The sequence below is a fragment of the Solanum dulcamara genome, chromosome 1 (assembly GCF_947179165.1).
Source record: "Solanum dulcamara chromosome 1, daSolDulc1.2, whole genome shotgun sequence".
NCBI classification, from domain to species: Eukaryota; Viridiplantae; Streptophyta; class Magnoliopsida; order Solanales; family Solanaceae; genus Solanum; species Solanum dulcamara.
The window spans coordinates 2,611,199-2,633,793 of NC_077237.1; the positions used below are offsets into that span (position 1 = coordinate 2,611,199).

The following is a 22,595-nucleotide window of genomic DNA, read 5'->3' on the forward strand; positions in this document are numbered from 1 at the left end:
GGTTGAGAAACATTTGGACTCCATGGGTGGAAGGACCTATGGATGAAAACCCAGATATCTTAAAAAGGAACTTGAAGAAGAAGTGGAGGAGTCTTGATGTCAGGTCTTTAATGGGAAGCTTGAATCATCTGAGTTTGAGAGGATTTTGTTGGAGATGATTTGAGAGAGAGGAGGATGAAGTTTAGGGTTTTGAGGAGGCTTAAGATTGCAAAAATGCCCTAATAACGGATCCAAGATCGTATATATATAATAGGGAATGGTCCAAGTTGCCCTTACAAAAATCTGGAAAAACTGGCCAAGTCAGCGCCAGGTCCGCGTCGGGGACTTGTCACGCATCTTTTTAGTCAACTGGGCATAACTTTTTACTCCGAACTCCAAAAATTACAATCTTGGTGGAGTTGGAATGAATACTCAAAGACCTTTAATTTGATAGGTTATGGGCCACCAAATTCGTTATATTTTAGGAGATATGATTGTTTGAAGTTGACCCTTCTATGGTCTCATACAAAAACATAGTCGATAGAAATTCCTTGGACTTGGCTTGGTGTTAGATACCCCTTATGACCCTAAAACACATATAATACACTTCAAATACTTAGGAATTGATTCTAACTCATATATACAACTAGAAGTCATCGAATTCGATCCTATACGCATATGAAGAATGATTCGGATCTTGGTGTAAAAATATTTGGGGTGTTACATTGTATTTCAATGCTTCTCATGATCATCATTAGCAAAGTTCTTATTATTACAGATTATAATATATTCAAAAAGTTTGAGTTTATAGATTTTAAATTCTAAAAATAGTAACTTACGAAATTTTAGATAAATTAGTTATACGAATAAAATTTCTTAACACAAATATAAAATTTTTGCTATTAGATTACGTCAAATCAAAAAACTAAACTCAAACTTCTCCCCTAAGAGATTTAATCAACTTAATTAATCCAATATCTCATGTGTCTATTGTTTTTTTCTAAAAAATAAACAAATATATATAGCCTGAGCCCTTACTTTTCTTATTTACTCACTTGCGGAGCCATCACTATTCAAGGGGTGTTAATAGACATCATTCCCCTGAAAAATTATACTATATATATTAAATATAATTATTTTAGATATATATACATATATATTATATGCAGTAGCGGAGTTAGAATTTTGATTAAGAAGTGTCAAAATATAAAAAAGCTAAATAGCGTAGAAATCAAAATATATATATGTATATATATATACTTAAAAAATATTTTTATCTAACTACACAGTATAATTTTCCAATGAAGGAGTGTTGAGTGTATGTGGTTCTGCCACTGATTATATGTTGAATTTTTTCGACTTCTTCCTATATTAGCTTATTGCTTTATATCTTGATTCTTCTTAATAAAAATTCTGATTTTGCTATGCTATATTTACTCCATTGTTTTTCACCTCACATACTACCTTCTACTTTACATTTGTTTTCACTTACAGATGGAAATCTCACCATTCTGCCTCATTTGTCTCTGATCACCTAGTCTCTCTTTTGTCTTTTATATATCCTTTCTCTTTCTATTACCTAAGAATATATATACCTTATTAGTCCCTTTTCTAGTGAGATCTCCTCCCCCCTACCCCCTCCCCTTCAACCCCCCCCCCCCCCCCAACTCTCTCTATCACATGTAACCTACTTTATTTATTCCATCACATCTCTATAACAATCAAACACAACTCATTTTTCTTTCTTTGTTAATTTCTCTCTTCACCAAAAAAAAAAAAAAACTTCTTGATGAAGTTCACAAGCATCTATCAACATCTTGTCATCTTACAAAATTAAAAATCCATGCATGAAACCATTCAAAGAAATCTTTTGCCTCTTCTAAAGGAAACTCAAACACAACTAAATTTTAATTTCCTCCACCTCTCTCCCTTCTATCATTTCTCTTTTTATATATATATATTTCTTTATTCAATTTTATACACTATTCATCATTAGGGTTTTGTTCACTAGCTAGCTCTTCATATATACTTGACGAACAAGAAGAAGAAGAACGAAGTCTAATCATTCACTAAAATTCTTATGTCATGATGAGTCAAGATAACAAAGACGAAAGCCAGAGCTCTGGCGGTGGCGGCCCCACGGCGGCGAAGCCAAAAGAACAAGCTTTGAATTGTCCAAGATGTGATTCTACCAACACCAAGTTTTGCTATTACAACAATTATAGTCTTTCGCAACCAAGACATTTCTGCAAGACCTGCAGAAGGTAAATTGTTGAATTGTGTGACCGTCTTATCAGATGTTTTTTTCTTTTTTGTGATTTTGGGTGGGTTATGAGGTTAATAATCATACACGTTTTGCTTGTTCTGATAACATGTTTGAATTATTATGATTATTTCGTCTAAAAAAGATTATTAACTCTTGAATTGTTGATTTTTTTTCTTTTTTGGGCAGCTTTGTGAGATTTTGAACCGCGACACGTTTTGCCTGCTCTGATAACATATTGTAGTTAGAAAAATTTATACTGTTAATTACTTAATTATATTATATGTCGACAGGTACTGGACTAAAGGGGGAGCGTTACGCAACGTACCGATAGGTGGTGGTTGCAGGAAAAACAAGAAGATTAAGACTAGTTCATCTTCTTCAAGATTTTCTGGGGATTCAAAAGATACAATTAGTGGTTCTTCAGATATTGGTGGGCTTAAATTTTTTCATGGTCTTTCACCAGCTATGGATTTTCAACTTGGAGGACTAAATTTTCCAAGATTGAGCAATACTTCAACATCATCAGCTGGTGGAAGTATTTTCAATCAATTTTCTTCATTTGGTGAAAATTCAGCTGCAAATATTGGATCAACTTCTTGTTTTAGTCTTGATCCTTCAGGAAGTTGTTCTGGTTCTTTATTGGGATTCAATAATAATTTCCCTTTCTCAAGTTCTATGCTAAAACAAGGTAAGAACAATTAATTGTATTATGTGTTACCCATCTTTAACATGTGAGTCTGATTCTTTTTCATGTGTCGAACATGTGGAAAAAAATTTCTTTGGAATTTTTTACACGACGACGATGAGATTAATTTGAACTTAATTAGCATCTCTTTTGCTTGTTCTCATGTCATGCTGAAGTGTCAAACTTGAGGGTTTAGTGTCTTTTTGCTCTGCGCCTAATTATGAGCTAAATACATGGACTTTGAACCTACGACCTCTTGCCTATTCTGACAACATGTTACTTAGATGTCTAAAATGTTAGAAAATATATATATCCTTTTAATTAATAGTCGCACTTAATTATATTATGTCTCGCCAGGTACTAATGGAATTCAAGAAATGGGATCAATGGGAGTTCATCATGGCACAATGGCATCTTCTATAGAGTCTTTAAGTTCAATAAACCAAGATTTGCATTTGAAATTACAACAACAAAGATTGGCCATGCTTTTTGGTGGAGAAAATCAAAAAGAGAACATTGTTTCATCATCAATCCCTCTTCATGATCAAAACCAAATCCAAATCCAAAAGCCACAGCCAATTTTGTTCCAAAATTTGGAGATTTCATCGTTGAAACAACAAGAAGATCATCAAGAAGCATTTGGAAATAACAATATTAATTCAAGAAAAGATTGTAGTACTACTACTGGAAGTACTCATCATGGGAATAATTTGGCAACTGAATGGTTCTTTGATAACTCATTTGGTTTAAATCCAAATTCAACAAATAGCAACAATGGAAATGGAAATGGAAATGCAAATGATGATCAAAATGCCAACAATTGGAATAGTACTATTCAAGCTTGGAGCAATTTGAATCAGTATAGTACACTACCTTAATTACCTTCTATTTGATTATGAGAAAAAAAGTATCAAATTTATAATACTAATCTATTTAGGTCTATTTTTCTTTCAATTAGGAATTAGTAGTTTTTGTTTTCTCCTTCTTCTTTTTTTTCGTTTTCTTGTTATTTATGTTCCGATGAAAAGTTTTTAGTAATGAACTTATTGTAACTGTTTATGATTATGATTATGATTATAATGATGGTGGTTAAATTTTTATTGTTTTATTCGTTGCCTTGTTTGTTCTCATGTCCCACCAGTAGTTTTTAGTTTCCCCCACCTCCCTTTTTTTTGTTTATACATGTTACCTTCTTGTCCTTATAAGCTACTATCAAAAACACATTTGAACTATCATTTTCCTCATGAGTTTTACATTCTAATTATCAATTGTTTTATTTTTCTATCTACAAGGAAAATTAATATATTTCTTTGCTTTTATTGATAACAAAATATTTTTGTAATGTTTATTCCACTGTCTAATTGGTATTTCTATTTTTTTTTACTTGAATATATTTTGGGATTGGTGATAGATTTTTTTGTATAGTCAGTCAAAAGATGGGAAACTTAATTGGGATATCTTTGATTTGTTATTGTATGTTGAGTCAGTCAGGATTCAGAAGTCTCTTATTGTGTCAATGTGTCTCCCTCTATTATATATCAGGTAACAATTCTCTGACTTCTTATATAAAAATGTTTTACTACTTTCCTCTGTCTCAATTTATGTAACGTCGTTTATCTGTAATTGACATAAATTTGTGATAATATGTTGCTAATCTGTTGTTCATTGCTAATCCATCGTTAAAAAAGATTAGCGACAATTTTTTTTCATTTAGCAAGAGATCAAGTTGTTCATCGCTAATTCCTTTTTTATAGTATTAATAATAAGAAGAAAAAGACTTTTGAAACTTCTAGTCTAAAACATACCATAAATATTCTCTTGACTATAAAATTGTGTCATTAAGTTTAAATGAGAAACTTAAAGTTAAATTATTTTTAAAAAATTGTACCATTAATACTATGTGATATACTATCAGAAAATTACTAATTTCTTATGGACATTCCACTAAAAGTTGGCTCATCGATAAATAATTTTCAATGCATCGCCTTTATTGAGCTAAATTCCAATGAATATTCCTATAAAAAATTATTCATAAAAAAAATTAGCGATTTTCTGATATCGCATAAAATGGGAGAGATGAAGTATGGGTTAGAAATACAACAGTTACTGAGGTCCTTTCTGAGCCTAACCTGCCACTGTTTAACTTCAAGCCTATATAGTATTATGTATACACTGCTAGATACAGCTTTATTGTTGCCTATTCTCCATATAATTCTTTCTTTCACTGTCCGTTTTAATTTATTTATTTTATTTTTTATTTTTTATTCATTCAGAAAGAATGTTTCTTACTTTTTTTGATAATTTTTTAAAAAAATTAATTATCCATATAAAATGTTTAAGATCACAAAATTAAAAGACATTTTAATATATTTTACATATCTTCAACTTAAGATCATAAATTTTAAAATTTTATTTTATTTTATAAAATTTAATGTAAAGTCAAAGTCAGACAAACAAATTAAAAAGAATTTAAATAGTAATAATTAGAGTAGCAGCGTGGTGTGCTAAGTTGTACGGATTCTTTATTTTCAATGTTGCAATCGTGTTGAATTCTTCGAAAATACATATTTTTAAAGAATTTAATATATACTTTTAAATATTTTTTAAAGAGTTCGAACCATATGTGTGATATGATTTGGTGGTGTCTGGAAAAGTGGTGGCTTGAAAGTGTAATAAATGCATATAGTATAAGACTGTCAACATTTTTGAGTGAAAGGGTCATGAGAATCTATGAACTTGGGGTTCTTACAAGTTTGTTTTTTTCCTTTAGCTTTTCATGTTCTTGGAATAAAGTGCCCACTCAAAAAAATCGAATTTGAAGGTTGTAAATTTTTATAATGATTTGAGAAAAAATGATTCATTTTAATCATTAATTTATTCAAAAAGATTAATTCCCCCACACTCACACCTAACGTTTTAATTCCCTTCAAAGTCTGTTATGATTAAAGGCAGAAACATTTTTTATTAACACTCGAGACTTTTAATTAACAAGTTATAATATATACGAGTACATAGTCCTTTTGAGGTCTAAAGAGATGTCACAAGAGATCTCGTGAGAGGATGTATAACTAGAGAAATTATTATTTTTGACAGATCCTCGATTCAAATCTAATAAGTATTTTTTTTTTAAAAAAAAAAAAGTTTTATTGTAAAAGTGACACATACATCAACTTTATTGAGCTTCATGGAACATTTCCACTTTCATCAAAAAGCAAGATTAATAAGTTGAGACAAAATCTTAACCACCTTAAAAAGCTTCACAAACCTACGTAAGTATATAGCTTATAACTGTATTTTTAGGAACTTCAGAATTTCTATATATTCTACTTTTCTTTTTGGACAAACTTTTTCTTTTCAAATTATATTATATAGTCTGGCACTAGACGTTCAAAAGTCGTTCCTTAAATATTTGTCATACTCCGTCATTTACCACTAAAAATTTCCTAATATTTGCATGCATTCAGAGATGATAAAGTTATAACGAGTATATATATATAAATTAGTTAATATTTCCTCGGTTATCAGTAATTTTAATCAAAATTATATATAAATTATTTGATTGTGTAAAATATTTTTTTATATGCGACAATATAATTTTTTTTGTTAACATTAAAAAAAAAGAGGGGGTGGGGGGTGGGTGTGAATAACGTGAAAGACACTCTGGAAGAGAACTACAACTGCAAATGTCAATTTAGAAATCTGCAAGAAATTCATGAGTTATATGATAGAGGAACTACAATGTGCTTTTCAACTTCACGATAAATGAGTGGTCTTTTTTTCTTAATTATTTTTTCTAAATTTTAAAAAAATGAGTTTTTTTCCACCGTAATATGATGGTTAGGGTGATCGAGTAATTGTAAGGAGGTCAAGTTGCTGATAAAATTAGCGTAACTGATAAAGTTATTGCTAATTTAGTATGTCATTTGAAGGTCACATAGGATTCGAGCAATTTGAAACATATATAACATTTTCTAGAAATACAGAATAAGACTGTATACTATAGTCCTTTGTGGTTCGATCTTTTTCTGAATTTCGGACATAGCGAAAACTTAGTGCACCGCGCTGCCTTTTAATATGATGGTTAGTGTTAATTATCTAAAAGAACATGGACAAGGAAAAATTTACCGTCTTTATTGATTTCTGATAATTGATGACATGAGTTATTTATATAATTCAAGCTGATCCGCTTTCGCTGACTAAAAATCCATAAATCTTCTAAATTAACATTTCATATATCAGCTCTCCGAAAGGGGGAAGTCACAAACGAATCTAGATACCAGAATTTAATTGTACTAAGAATATATTTTTAAGTTTGGATATTTAAATAAAATTCTTCTGATAATTAAGTTCAAGGACCGCCCTACATATTCTGTCTAATTAATAAACTTATGTAACATCAAACAAAATTTAGTAAAAAATCACTTCAAAATCCATATATTTGAAGAAAAATCAATTGACACATAGTCTTGTTACATGTTATTTTTTTAGGATCGTTTATTATATTATATATTATTGTTATTCTTTTCTTCATTATATCAAAACAGTCTATTCTACTTTTACAAGGTAATTAAGACTAAAACTACATACACTCTCTTATTTATGAGATTACATTGTGTACATTATTATTTTTTAGCGTACCAAATAGAAATTGAACCATCCCCAGAACCAAAAAACAAGCAGTTAGTTTTGTGTGTGTGTGTTTTGGTATAGAAGAATCTTTCTGGTCTATTATTTGTCCATTTGCTGACCAAACTTGTGTTCAATCAAACGTTTTCTACAATATAATAATATGGGTTGGTACTTGGTACATAATCATTTTGTTTTGTTTTCTTTCACTTTTGTTCTTTTTTGCTTCAAAAATGGTTAGTGTCCAAAACGAGAAAAATGCATTCAACATCGTCATTTAATTTGGACACTTGCGCAAATTTTTTTTGGTTAGTTCTGCAAAAAAACACAAAACACTATGTATCATGAAAAAAGTTTAAAGTTAAATAAATGTAATATAAAAGGCTAGGGTTTAATTTTTAAGAAAATTTTTAAATTTTTTTTAATGTTGTTAAGTACATAACACATATTGTTCGCTTTAGTCTAATACATCTTATGTATTTGTCCTTTTATTAGGTTATCATCAAGCTAAATATACGTGTAGAAGTTCCACCCTTCATAATAGACGTCACAACTAAGACAGCATGTACCAGCTAAAACACGCCAAAAATTTCGTCACGAAATTAGTAACGGAATTCATCTACGCAGATGAATTTTGTTATGAATTTCTCGGTTTAATTATTTTCTTTCGTCACAAAAATTTGTAGTGTTTGAATTTGTGATGAATTGCGATAGAAGAATCTGACACAAATATGTTTTTTCTTGTAACAATTATTAAAGTACATTCACGCTAGTCTGAACATCACTATTATATGATAGTGAGAAAATAAAACTAAGTTATCTTCGAGCCGTGGATTTTTGGCATTTCACTCATAAAGTATTTTGAATTTCAATACATTGTGTTGGTTTTTTTTCCTTACTTCAAGTAAGAGTATTTTTTATTTTTTTTTTGCATTATAAAGATTGGCTAATTGATGATTAAAGTTTTGAGCGGATGAAATTTTTTACAAGCGGTGTAATAAAGTAATTATTTGCTCATTTCTCCTATTTTTCGAGTTGAAATGACACTCAAGTAACTGCTTGCTGCACCCCTTTTTAAAACATATCAAGTTCTAAGAACTATTTAAAATTTAGCCAGTTTTAGTAAACGTAGAACCTGTTGTTGCAACAATTTCTTTTTCTTTCTGAAGGTCTGAAATTAGACTCTATCAAAATTTAACTCCATATCTAAAGGTTAGTTTGAAAAGTCGAATTTCAAATTAAGATTTTCGATTCAGAAATCAGACTATTAGACTTTAAAGTTATATCTGAATTTGAACTTTATTCAATAGGTTAGAAGTTTCTCTTTGGTAGAGCTCAACTTTAGACATGAAAATTTAAATTTCTTAAGCTAAAATTTTAAATTTCTAACCCGCATATCTTAAGTCGATTCTAGAAAACTAAATTTTATTTTATTTTATTTATAAATTATGGCTTTTGTTTAATTGGAGTACTCTTTAAATGGTTATTTGTGCACTACACCTTTTCTGCCTATAAACGTTGAAGCCCAATTATTGAGCCCACATTCCATCATCATTTCTGGCCCGAGTTTTGAGCTTTTGGGGCCCATATTGTGTTGAGCTTGAGGCCTTAAAATTGGAAAGGAAATTACACCAATCTTGAAAATGAGTAGTCTTGAATTTGTGTTATTTATATGATGGGTCTCGGAGGATAAATCTTTGATCTCGCTTATCTTCCTAGATAAAATTTCAATGTCAACAATTTTTTCACTTTTGACCGTGAAAATTTTCCTATGGATCGAGCAAACGCTCGAAATTTCAAGACCATAAAGTTTCAAGGTTCAAAAGATATTTTTTTTTTAAATTCATGAACTTGGTGAACTTTCTTAATAATAATCTAGATTTGCGTGGAAACTTGATTCTTTTTTCATGTGTTGAGTACATAAAATTCTTTTTTATAATAAGAAACGTTGAGACTCAAACCTCAAATCTATGTCTACTCTACTATCATGTTAAATAATGTGTCCTATAACATGTGTTCTATAGAACAAACCTCTCGCTATCTTTTGGGTTGCTTGATAATTTTTATTAATCAGAGTTTGCAAATTATTTTAAGTTTATTCATCATATAAAAGAAGATAGTATTCGTTCATATGTTTGAAACATAATATAAAATGATATACTGTTATTGTTTATCGGAAATAAAAAGTCTTCGTCCTCCTCTTTTTCTTCTTACTTATTTCACATTAACGAGAATTAACATCTCACAATTAAACAAGACTCTCAGGTTATATAGGTTCTGTTATATTATTATACCCGATCATCAACTTAAATTTGAACTGTAACTATACAGTTCAAATTTAAGGATACAATTTCATAAATATCTCCATTTACATCGACATTGACAACATTCACATATATAACTTATCAAAATCAAAAGTAGAGTTCTATATAATATAAAGTTTAGTCCCTGAGTCAAAATTACAAAGTTGGAGCGAATTATTGCACACCATATATTAATGTACAAGCCAAATATAACTCTACAATATATTTTTCATTGCTAATTAACAAAATTAGTTAATCCATACAGTGGTACTTCATGATATGTCACTCTTTAGTAAGCTTCATGCTCTCCCTGTTCCAAATAATAATTTACAATTCTTTAGATCATGGTCTAAAAGGTTCAGAAGGCGCAAGAGAAATTTTAAAAAAGTTATTTACTAAACAATTCTCCCATTTTGGACAACCGGTATGGTTATGACATGTTTAGGCCCAACAACATCAATAACATAGTCTAGGATTTTGAGAGGGTAGAGTATATGCAATCTTATGAGGATAAAAAGACTATTTCCACTAGACCCTTGATTCAAATGACATGTTTAAGTCTACAAATTTTAAGTCTTTCTCTTAAATTCTATATCAAATCAAACATGTAGGTTAATATAATTAATGAGGTTCTTAACTACTACTGTATACATTTTCGAGGAGAATAGTTTTAAAAACATCAAAAAGGCATGTAATAGTGAAAGTAGCTTTTAATTTTGCCGTTAAATATTTTTCTTAAGGGGTGTGCCATACCACGGATAATTCACTTAATATGGACTAGAGAAAATATATTATAATTGAAATTACTCGTATAGAAGCGAGTGTTTTACCTTATGTGAACCCAAAAAAAATAGCGACAACAGATTTTCCTTCTCATAAAAAAATTACTTAGGTTGACAAACTGACCTTTTTGGGAGTGATGAAGTCCACAAATTTAGTCTTGGATTTGGCTTTAGGAGACTTGTTATGTTGTGGTGATGATGATGATTCTCTGTATCTCTTGATTATCCTTTCCCTTACAAACTTATTATATATAAATGCAGCTCCTCTGAAATGAGGCAAAACTAGCCATGCCACAAATATCAACTTCACATCATACCATATTGGTATCCTAAAATTTACAAAAAAAATTGATGAATCAATTTTCTTAACCAAAAAAATAATCTCCCTATTTATTGGTTTTTCCGTCTCAGCTTATGTGATTAAGTTTGACTTAGAAAGATGTTTAAGAAATGAAGATTTGAAACTTGGTGTGTTTGGTAAGAAGGAAAATAGTATCCAGGTTTTCAATTTTCCCATGTTTTATTGGTCAAAATGCATTTTTTCTAAGAAAACAAGTTATTAAAAATGAGAAAAATAATTTCCGTAATGAAATTAGGAAAAACAAGTTTCATAAATGACATTTCAAGTTCATTATCTCCTCCTCACATACTGGACGCCCAACCCCCACCCCTTAACCATCCTACCCTGGAAACCCCACTTCCCACCTCATCCTACCCCATAATGTTTTGTTAGCCAAACACTAGAAAAAATGATTTAAAAGTTCACTTGTTTTTCCTTCCTACCAAACACACATACTATAAACCAAGTCATAAAGAAATATCGATCTAAAAATCATCTTATTAACAATAAAATGAAAAATTTAAAATTAAATTAATACTAAATTTTAAAGAATTATTTTTTCAGATCGACTAAAAAATATAAGAGTATCACATAAATTGAGACAGAACCGAGGGAGTAATATTTAAATTTTTTCCAAAAAATTATAACTTAAAATTACCATTCAAGAACATGTTGAAGGACCATCTCCACAAGAGTAAGAAAAGAATAAAAAATCCAATAAGCAAGCCATTGTTCATCATCCAATTTGTCAGTAGTCTCAATTGCTACTACTGAAGCATACCTATTCAAATAAATTAAATCACCAATTATTTTTTTTAAAAAAAACAATTTTATAAGGAGAAAAGAGAATTAATTCTTATTATAAACATAACAATTAATTAGAACACTTACAAAGGATAGAGCAACATTGTCACTGGCCTGCAATATTTTGTTCAAAATTAAAACAAATCATAAGAGATATCTGAAAATATACAATATTATAATCCCTCTGTTCCATTTTATATAATATAATACTACTGAAAACAATTTTAACTTTTAATTCTTTTTAGTGAACAATTTTTTATCTTTCATATTTTTCTACTATTTAGATATAATTTAACTCATACTGTATCTTAATTTCGAAATGATTTATAAACACATAATTTTATAAATATTCAAAATAATATATTTTTGTTATGATATTTGCGTCCAGTCTTATATAAATTGAGATAGAGGAAGTATTTTTAAAATTTTGTGATCGATCAAACCATCAACATACTATTCTCTCAGTTTTTTTTTTACTTTATCCATTTTTGCAAATTAATTAAGAGATTTCTAAACTATAATTAATAATATTAATTAAGTAAAATAGACTCCTAATAAATATTTTCATAAAAAATGTCAAGTTAATGTCAAATATTATTCCCTTCATTTCCATTTGTTTTGCTTATTTTTTTTATTAGCCTGTTTAAAAAAGGACTTTTTCCATTTTAGCAATTAACTACAAGATTAAAGAATATTTTGATACATTCAATATATTTTTAATTCAAGATGACAAGATTCAAAAGTTATCTTACTTTCTTAAACTCTATATCAAATCAAAATAAATCAAATAAATTGAAACGAAGCAAGTTAAACATATTATGATATGATATATATATATCAAATCAAATAATCCAATAAATAAAAGTAATTAAAATTTACCCGGCAAGAGTATGAAGATGACAAATCAAAGTCCAGAAATGACCCATAATTCTTCTTGAAAACTCAAATTCTTCTGATGAAAATAAAACCTTATAATATAATAATAAGTAGAAGAGAAAGAAAATGAAATGCTTCTTATCAAAACCTTAAGAAGAGAGAAAAATGAGGATTATCATATATTGTTAATTACTACTATTAATTTAATTAAAGAAACAATATATGTGGACAGCAGGTTATTTTTTTTAAAAAAAGACAGGTGGACACGTGTCAGTATCTAAGATGGAAGGTCGATATCAGGGTTCTTACTTTATCCGTAGTGGGCACCGGCCACATCGGTTAAGATTATTAGATGGACCAAAATCTAAAAAGTAAATGACAATTAATTGATTAATTAAATATTTAATTGTGTATTAAAAGTAGGAAGTTTGTATTATCTAGAATTTTATTTTATTTTCAAGGAAGATGTCTGATATTTTTGTTGAGACTCGACTAAATTTAAATTTGAATTGAAATTTTTTATATTAAAGGCATAATACATTTTAATAAAGAATGATGAAAGAATATTTATCACCGTAACTAAGGCAATTTGCCTTGAGACTTACGATGACTCGTATATAGCCTTATGAAATAATTGCAAATTGTGTTGCACTCCAATGTCCCATACAGAAGCTACACATGAATATGATGAAGTCACCTAGAGGGACCCCAAGCTAATTTCTTAGGAAAAGTTGGTTGGGAATTATAACTTAATTCTACACGGAGTTTAATTCACATTACACTAGGTGTGATGTATTTTTTTTTTTTTAGATATTTGATATTTATATTAGAGTTTTAACTAATTCAATTTTGTATAGTGTATTATAGTCTTTTTGTATTAAAGTAATTATAATAACATATCCAGTATAGTTTCATAAATAAGATCTAAATAATTACAACAACAACAACAAATCCAGTATAATCCCATCATGTGGGGCTGAGGAGGGTACAGTGTACGCAGACGTAATCCCACCTTGAAAGGTAGGGTGGCTGTTTCTGAAAGACCCTCGGTTTAAGAAAGGAGAACAAGAGAGGGAAACAAGGAAAACATGACAAAAGTCAGATAACACCAAGCATATCGAAAACAATATGAAAATAAGGAATAATGAGAGCGAGAAAGTCATGGTAGGACAGTCCGAAAAGAAAGAAACATTAACTACTATAGATAAATAAGCTAATCAAAGTATATCGCCCAACAAATATAAGCAGCAATCAAATGGTAATAGAAAAATGAGCAAAACTATGACTACTATGGTGAAAAGATAAGCCACCTAGCCTTCTATCTTAATCTGATTCCTCCACAACCTCCTATCTAAGGTCATGTCCTCGGCGAGCTGCAATTGTGTCATATCCTGTCTAATCACCTCTCCCCAATACTTCTTCGGCCTCCCTTTGCCCCTCCTGAAACCGTCCATAGCCAACCTCTCGCACCTCCGCACTGAAACATTTGTGTCTTTCCTCTTCACATGCCCAAACCATCTCAGTCTCGCTTCCCGCGTCTTGTCCTCCACCGATGTCACTCCCACCTTGTCTCAGATATCTTCATTTCTGATTCTATCCATCCTAGTGTGCCCACACATCCACCGCAACATTCACATTTCCGCGACTTTCATCTTTTGAACATGAAATTTGTTGACTGACCAACACTCCATCCCGTACAATAAAATTAGTCTAACCACCACTTTGCAGAACTTGCCTTTGAGTTTTGGTGGCACTTTCTTATCACACAGCACTCCGGAGGCGAGCCTCCATTTCATCCACTTGCACTAATACGATGTGAAACATCGTCATCGATATCCCCATCTTCCTGTATAATAGACCCAAGATACTTGAAGCTTCTTTTCTTTTGAATGGTCTGGATACTAAGATCTGAATAATTAATGCAATTAAATTTGTTGTTGAAAGGGTTCACCTAAATGCCTAATAAAGAACAAGCTTGTGGGAAGAAATAAAGATCATAAAATACATTTTCAAATAAGGAGGTAAGCGATTGGAAATCACTGGTTTTAGAATGCCAACTACAAAGAAAAAGATGTTATATAGATTGATTCTAACTTTTGCTTTCCACTCGATATTTGCAGAAGAAAGGAAAGAGGAAGAACAATCAATTCTATGAAGCAATATTTTAATTATTAGAATGAATTACTACTAAAAATCTGAATACTCTAATTAAAAGTGAAAAGATCACATCGCATACTCTAATTAAAAGTGAAAAGATCACATCGCATCGCATCCCACCATAACCCTTTGTGGTAACACTTGAGTGCTTTTACTTCACATGCCCCAGCTGTTTAGATTTTGTAAAGATTATCAATTTTATATTATCACTCATGATGAATCAACTCATTCAAACTTAGTCAAGTTGATATAATTCGTCTAAACTCAATTTATTTAAAAGTCGTTCAAACCTAATCAATCTTATTTGACACGTTAGGGTGTCTATTTGGACCACATAGAAAGTATAGCATATGCTAAACATCAAAATTTGAGTTAGAATCTTTGAGATTTAATTCATTTCTCAACATTTTATCAATTTGAATGAGTTGAAAGTATCATTTGGAAATTGGACTGTATAACAATTCTATGTCCAAACAATTTGCCAGAACAAAATTCCGGGAAAAAATGAAAACTATACATAGCCAAACAAGCACAATTCAATTTTAGATCCATCATCATCATCCACTTTTTATATCAATCTTAAAATGAGATACAATATGTAAGTAGATTCATAGAACATACAGATACAGTAATCTACCAAGCTGCGTTTAAAATGGCATATACACAATGCACTAAACAATGTTGGAAAAATGCACCACAAACCAATCAAATCATACACTAATGTCAAGTTAAATTTAGTTGTGAAGACAACAAGAATGCAAATTGGCTTCTTTAATTTCTGCTCACTATTTTTGTTTTTGTTTATAACCGTGGTGTCGAGGCCAACATTTGTGTTCACTATCTTGTCCACATCCTTTTCTTGGCGTCCCTCTCTTTAACTCCCTGAACGGTCTCTCTGCTCGTTTTGTTACGAATCAATGGCCTCTGAGCATTGGTGGTAGTTGTAGTAGTAGTTGGCTTCATTCCTCTTGCAACACCAGTTGCAACTGGTCTAGGGGGATCGGATTGCCTAGTCCTTCTATCATTAGCTGATATGCCAGGAGCAACATTTTTCTCTACTTCACCATTCCTAGACAACCGCTTCCTTCTGGCCTCTTGAAGGTAATCCTGTTCAGTCCTGTCATGTATTGAAGTTGGAAAAACACCGTTGTTCTCTGCTTCACTATTTGTTGACAACCGCTTTCGTCTAACTTGTTGGACAGAGTCCTTTCCCTTCAGCAAATTAGACCCCTGACTTGCCTGACGATTGACAGCATTTGAGCTCTTCAAAATACGTTGCTCAATGTCACTTGTTAAATCGTCTCTGCTAGAACATTTGCTGCTTTCAAGTGGGCTTGATCTTAAAGACTTGGTGGCATCAGAATCTGTAACCATGCATGCCAACTGTTGTTCTTGATCCTTGATCTTGTCTTCAAGTTCCTTAATCTGGAAGTGTAAGAGTACATGACGGTTTTTTCATTTCATCAAAGTTGTCCAAGAGTTTTATAGGGGATAAAAATCAAGTCCATAATACACTTAAAATATGTTACATTTCACTCTTGATATGTCAGTATCACAGAAGATAAAAGCAACAAACCTTCTGACGGAGTAGAATGCACTCCTCTGCGTTCTGTTCTTTTGCTTTCAGTGTTTCCTCAAGCTCCTCAACCTGAAAAACGAAAAATTTAGGTTCTTGCTAAATTCTACGGGAAACTTCAAGCTGGAAATATGCTTGAGAATGAGAACCTTATGTTGTAGGACGTCAGACTGAGACACAAACTCTTGCTCTCGCTCTTTTAGCTTGTCCTCGAGATCCTTGACCTGATTTTATGTGCATATAACAAATAAACTTGTGAATATCCAATGTGCCTATTGAGAATTCACTATATTGAAAGAGACAATGGAAAGAACCTTATTGTTGAGGCTTTCAGACTGAAATTGCTGCTGCTGTCTCATCTTGTTCTCTAGCTCTAAGACCTTTAATCAATACAAAAAGTAAGATCAGAATGATGTACGATATAGATCATAGAACAAAGCTCAATCATCACGTGTAACTAAGCTGAATATGATTTTGAATAAAGGGAACCTTCTGTTGAAGAGTAGCACAAGTTTCTTCCCGTCCCTTCAATCTCTCTGAAAGCTGTGAAAGTTGTTTCTCTGATTGGCCATGTAATGATGTCTTTAAATTGATCTGGCTTTCCAGTTCCTTAATCTTATCCTGTTGAGTTTTGTTAACATGTTCCTTCCCTTTAGCCTTACTCTCTAAGTTCTGTAGGCTTTCCTCAAGTTTCTTCAAGGATTCGTCTTTAGATTTAGCTTCCTGCCTTGCCTTGTCAAGCTGCCACCGAAAAAAAAGGAGAGCGGATTATAATATTTAATTGTGTAGAATTCTGTACAAGAAATTTCCATAGGCATATGAACAGAAAACAACACTAGGAAAACATTCTACAAACCATTGTTTTCAACTTTTGGAGCTCGCCAGTATCAACTTGTTTTCTAACAGGACCTAACTCAACTCCTCTAACTCTTGCAGCAAAATTCAATGAACTTATAGTTTCACTTAAGTCCTTATCAGACGGGCTGATCTGTACAAACATCAATGCTTTTGAATCCCCACCTGCAGGGAAGACAGTGCACTTTGAAAATCAGGAATCTTACGGCATTGAACACTGTTGTGTTTTTGGAAACCAGACTTCGAACTATTTGATTACCTAATGAATCTTGGAGTAGATGGGTCAGCTTGGAGTTTCTGGTGAAAAAGATAAAATGTCAGGATGCATATTCAATGACTCAATGGAAATCTACAGACAGCAAAGATCACGTGTTACCTGTATGGAATATGGCTGCTTCTATTTGCTAAAGCTGATATCACGTCTCCAAGAGCTGAAAGTGACCTATTGATGTTTTGAGCTTCCTTCAGTCTCTCACCTTGGACATCAGTCTTCGCAAGCCTCTCACTACCGGCTAAATCCACAAGCCAAAGCTTGCTCTTTGTGCATTCACCATCGATCAAGTTCTTGGCTGTTACCATAATACAAAGCATGCTGAAAAAAGTGGGAGGAAATCGACAAAAATATATCTATTAGGCATTTAGTAAAAGTAAATCAAAATATGCAATAAGCGGCTAATTATAAACTCAGTCTATTTTACCAGTGAGAACGGCTACTGTGCTCATTCACATTGTTGGATCCAACCGCCCGTGCACTACTTCCAGTCTGTAGCACATTCCAGACTTCTTCTATATTTTCTACTTTGGCTTCCACAAGTCCTGGAACGTGATGAAGCCCTTCCGGAGCTTGTTTTATCTCCAACCTAAAATAATTACACAAAATTAAAGTTGAATTAATTAGAGAGAGCAGAAATCTTATTGCGTCAAGCATAACAACATTTCACTCGTAGCACAAAAGCTACAGGCTCCAATTATAAGAGAAGATCTTTACTTTTTTGATGTTGTCAGTGGAGCTAATAGGTCCCTGATCTGTTCATTGTAGACTTCAAGAACACTGACTGATATGTCATAGGTGTAACTCTCACTCCTCTCCTTCGCAATTTTAAACAATTCTTCGAGAGTCCGATAGTTGACTCCCCTGTTCCCTTTAGTACCCTCCATGGTGAATGTTTTGCCCGTTCCCGTTTGTCCATAAGCAAAGATACATACATTGTAACCGTCTAAAACTGAAATAACCATTGGTGAAGCATCAGCATAGACAGCACCTGTTAAAAAGACAATGAAACTATTAGAGGGAGAACACTTCTTCTATTATTTGTTTTTCTCAATCTTGTATAAGGGAACACACCTTGATCATCTCTGGGTGTGTAGACACGGTCAAATTTGAATGTCTTTTTCGTGGAGCTGCCATTTAAGATTCCAAGTTCTCCATCCTTGGCGACTTCAAAGTCTATGACCGTTGAGCATCCGTCTGAGACTTCAGCTTTGCTTAATGGACGGCAGCGGCAAAATACTCTAATATTCCCTGGAAAAGGAGGCTTACTGTGAGTAAGTTAACAAAAAGGAAGTATGATTCTATTTACTTCCATCAACGATTTAATGAAATGGTTAATGGAAAAAACGTTGCACCTTTCGCCTCCTGAACTTCATTAAAGAGCTTTCTTCTCTTTGCTTGCTCTTCGTTATATTTCATCTTAAGATCTTCATATTGCTCAACTGTAGATCATAAAGAGAGATTCGTTCAGTCCGTGATCAGTGGCAAGTTATGTAATTTGAGAATAGTCCAAAACCAACCCATTGACTGAACTGCGAAGACCATTTTATTCAGATCAGGGATTGAGTCTGTACACTCATGTGCATCGCGAGAGAGCTGGGAGTGCTCCTGTTTCATTATCTGCATGATTATTTCCAGAATATTAGACATGCATTTACTTTGAGAATACATAGACAATCACTAAGAAATTACAAAGTTATCACTGCTTTTTCATGATAAATTTCTGAAGTACCTTTACTTTCATTTCGAGATCATTGATAGCCATGTGCCAATAGTTCTTGTCGCGCTCGTACTTGGTTGAGATTTCTGTAATAGTCTTAGCTTGCTCCTCAAATTTCTGATCTGTTAAAGGTTAACCTTGCTTTAAATTATTCTTCAAAAACTAAAGATAATGTCATAGTCTCATCAATAGAGTAAAGAATAGCTCCCCCTAACCACCTACAACTGGAATCGGTGCACTAAAAATAGATAGCAAACTCAAATCAAGAATTTCTCCAATATTCCGTCTATGGAAATTTGCATGCAAATGGCCCTCCTTTTCGTTCATTTCGTATCATCGTTAGTTCACCTTGAAAGTTATAGCTTGAACTTCATCCCTTAATTAGGTACAAAGAGAAGGTATGAATGATTCTTTAAGATTCTATAACAACCAGATTTATGTAAGAAATGAGAAATGATCTTAAGGTAGGAAGTAGAAGTGGTTTGACAAAACCACCCTTACTGAAAGGCTACATAGGCCGTTCAATTGAAGAATTAAGATCCTTTAGAGAAATTGGCATTAATAGAATGTTTTTGTTCAACCACTTCAAACGCCAGCATAAATATTCTGAAAATATTTTCAAGATCTACAAGAGAAGCCCTAAATTGGTTCTCGAAATCATATAGAATCGCAGTTCCCACTAAAGAAACCTGAACAAAATAAAATTTAGTATAGCTGTTATATTCATATCCCTTACCAAGTGAATAGGTATGAAATATCTTATTGTCCAGCTCCATCCTAACCTTCTCTAGTTGCTGGTTAGCTGCGGTATAAGACATCCAAGATTGATAACATTCATCTGTCTTGCGCTCCAACAATTCACCAAGCTCCTGTATCTTTTTCTCATACTTGGCTGTTGACTGCAATCGTGCCATTTTTTTCTGCATTCATCCATGTGGTCAAGATATAGACATTAATATTTCAATAGCCTTGGGGAGTGTTTGGTGTGGAGCAAAATATTGTCCAGGTTTCTCATGTTTGGTTAGTCAAAATATTTTGGGAAATATTTTTTCGAGGAAAACAAATTCTTTAAGAATGAGGAAAATGACTTTCCACAATGGAAGTAGGAAAAACAAGTTCAACAAGTGACATTCCAAGTTCATTGGATCCTCTCCACCTACCCAACGCCCCTACAACCCCCAGCCCCACTACCCACCCCATCCTACGCAATAGTATTTTGCTAGAGTACATATAAATACTTTTGGGATAATGTTTGTTTTGCTTAGTTACCAAACACTAGAAAATAAGCAGGAAACACACTTGTTTTCCAAGAAAAATCTATTATGTCATACCTGCGCCGATGGAAAATCAATCTCGGCGGCACAGTTTTTGCATGTAAGACGATCATGTTCTGCTTGAGAAGCTGCAATTCAGTCAAAGATAACTACATAAATTAGCTCTTCCTCGACCCTTCTAATTCCATTCAACAAATTACTCAAATAGTTAGAGGCAAATAGGGAAATACCTGACGCTTTTGGAGCTTTTCTTATGCAAATGCCACTAACCACTGGACTGCCAATAATTCCTTCAAATTTTATCACAAGTATCCCATTATCTTTGATGGAAACCCTTGAGTCAACTAATTGTAGCGGTTTATTGGCTCCAACAACAGAGTAGATGTCAAAATCAGACAGAACCTGCATATTGTTACAAACTTCTCAATTCCAAATTCAACACATAAGCACCAAATAGTAACTCTTTTAATGCTCTGATCAACTTGCCTTTTCATCTTGTAGAAAGACATTGAACACTCGCATTCCTTTAGGCCCATTTACATTTATTATCTCAACAAAATGAAGATCAACAAAGTAATTTCCTGGAGTAAGATTGTCAATCCGATAACAGAAGTTTCCTAATCTTGCTGACTGGTAAATGAAAGCATGTTTGCCGCCCTCTGTAATGAACTCCTCCGTATGAAATGGTTCTCCACCTTGGTAAAAATTATCAGCCGGAAAGCTCAGACTCGAATCCAACTCCACTGATGTCTCCGATCCAGCATTAACAAAAAGCACAAGGTCCTCTAATTTCAACAAACCATGTAAACATCTATTAGTCTAACTTATCAAAGTAGCCTCAAAAGTTAAAATGTGAAGAGAAGAAAAGGACTAAGAGGAAAAAATAATGTGAATAACACATGGAATTATTTCATAACAATCTATAATAAACCCTTTGGTTTGTTTTCTGAAACATACAGACGATTAACCTATATTGAGTCATAATCCCAACAACACACAAAATTCAGTTTCCTTCTGAAGAATAGGTTCCGTCCAACAAAGGAGCAAAAATTTATCTTTTTCCCCACATTATTACAAACACAACATAAATAGTATAATCGCACAAGTGAGGTTTTGGGAGGGTAGAGTGCACGCAGACGTTACCTCTACCTTAGGAGGTAGAGAGTATGTTTCCGATGGACCCTCAAGCTCAAGGAAAAGCATATCAAAACAGAATTAAAAAAATAACGGAATTGAAGAAATCATGGCAAAATACTAAACATAACAAAGAAATCTGAGAAAAGAACAGTAACTACAACAACATAGTGCTACAATCATACAAAACTATTGTCCTGAATAATTACAATCATTCGGTATGGGCAAGTTCATTTTTCAGGATTTTTTTCGTGATTTTAAAGTCCCTGGACCAAGTACTGATACTCATCTCACAACAATTCATAATTGGGACAACAACAACAGCATACCCATTACCCAGTGTAATCCCACGAGTGGAATCTAGGGAGGGTGGTGTGTACGCACATCTTACCCCTACCTTAGTAGGATGGAAATGCTGTTTCCTAAACCCTCGACTCAAGTAAAGCAATTCAGAAATGGTACTTTAAAAAAATCAGTCTTTAGCAAGTAATTTTACATACACGAAGATTCCATTTTACAAGCGATTAAACTAAACCCTAACTCTAGCATAAGAAAATCGAAAAGATTAATCATTTTTTCGAACCTGTACAGCTGGATCTTGTAAACCCACTTGGGATTAGTCTTGAACCCGAGTCACAGACCATCGAATCGGCTAAAAATTGAAAATTTTCATCTTGGTCCATAGCAGAAACTGCAGTTTCTTGATCCAAGGGTTTTTCTTCCCATTCGAAATTACTAGGTAAATCTGGAAAAGGGGTTTCTGGGTTTTGCTCAAAAGGGTTTGATTGAACGTTATCCATGAGAGAAATGTAATGGGTGTCTGAAAAGCCGAAAATCTTGAAAAAAAAAAACTTGAAAGGTCTCTTCAATGGCGGAAATGTTTAATTCAAAATTTCAATTTGTGACCGTTCAAAAAAGTAGAAGAAGATGATTACCGTTACTTTTGA

General features: G+C 32.5%; 3 protein-coding genes across 3 annotated transcripts; 1 reads left to right on the top strand and 2 right to left on the bottom strand.

Moving 5' to 3' along the window:
• Window positions 1-1,735: 1,735 nt before the first annotated feature.
• Window positions 1,736-4,011, top strand: LOC129885981 (dof zinc finger protein DOF5.7-like). Its single transcript, XM_055960483.1, has 3 exons — window positions 1,736-2,243; window positions 2,536-2,933; window positions 3,288-4,011. The coding sequence occupies exons 1-3, from the start codon at window positions 2,065-2,067 to the stop codon at window positions 3,806-3,808; spliced, it is 1,098 nt and encodes a 365-aa protein (XP_055816458.1). The 5' UTR covers window positions 1,736-2,064; the 3' UTR covers window positions 3,809-4,011.
• Window positions 4,012-9,935: 5,924 nt separating this feature from the next.
• LOC129885991 (HVA22-like protein e) lies at window positions 9,936-12,846 on the bottom strand. Its single transcript, XM_055960495.1, has 5 exons — window positions 12,665-12,846; window positions 11,873-11,899; window positions 11,640-11,762; window positions 10,766-10,970; window positions 9,936-10,169 (listed from the first exon to the last, which is right to left on the bottom strand). Exons 1-5 carry the CDS (start codon window positions 12,709-12,711, stop codon window positions 10,149-10,151), a joined length of 423 nt encoding a protein of 140 aa, XP_055816470.1. The 5' UTR covers window positions 12,712-12,846; the 3' UTR covers window positions 9,936-10,148.
• Window positions 12,847-15,336: 2,490 nt separating this feature from the next.
• LOC129897502 (kinesin-like protein KIN-14R) lies at window positions 15,337-22,541 on the bottom strand. The gene is made up of 19 exons (XM_055973038.1): window positions 22,232-22,541; window positions 21,001-21,299; window positions 20,745-20,916; window positions 20,572-20,642; window positions 19,977-20,160; window positions 19,253-19,362; window positions 19,041-19,140; window positions 18,876-18,962; window positions 18,595-18,771; window positions 18,238-18,511; window positions 17,948-18,109; window positions 17,626-17,841; window positions 17,509-17,546; window positions 17,251-17,414; window positions 16,884-17,135; window positions 16,709-16,774; window positions 16,544-16,618; window positions 16,395-16,466; window positions 15,337-16,243 (listed from the first exon to the last, which is right to left on the bottom strand). Exons 1-19 carry the CDS (start codon window positions 22,446-22,448, stop codon window positions 15,656-15,658), a joined length of 3,324 nt encoding a protein of 1,107 aa, XP_055829013.1. The 5' UTR covers window positions 22,449-22,541; the 3' UTR covers window positions 15,337-15,655.
• Window positions 22,542-22,595: the final 54 nt, after the last annotated feature.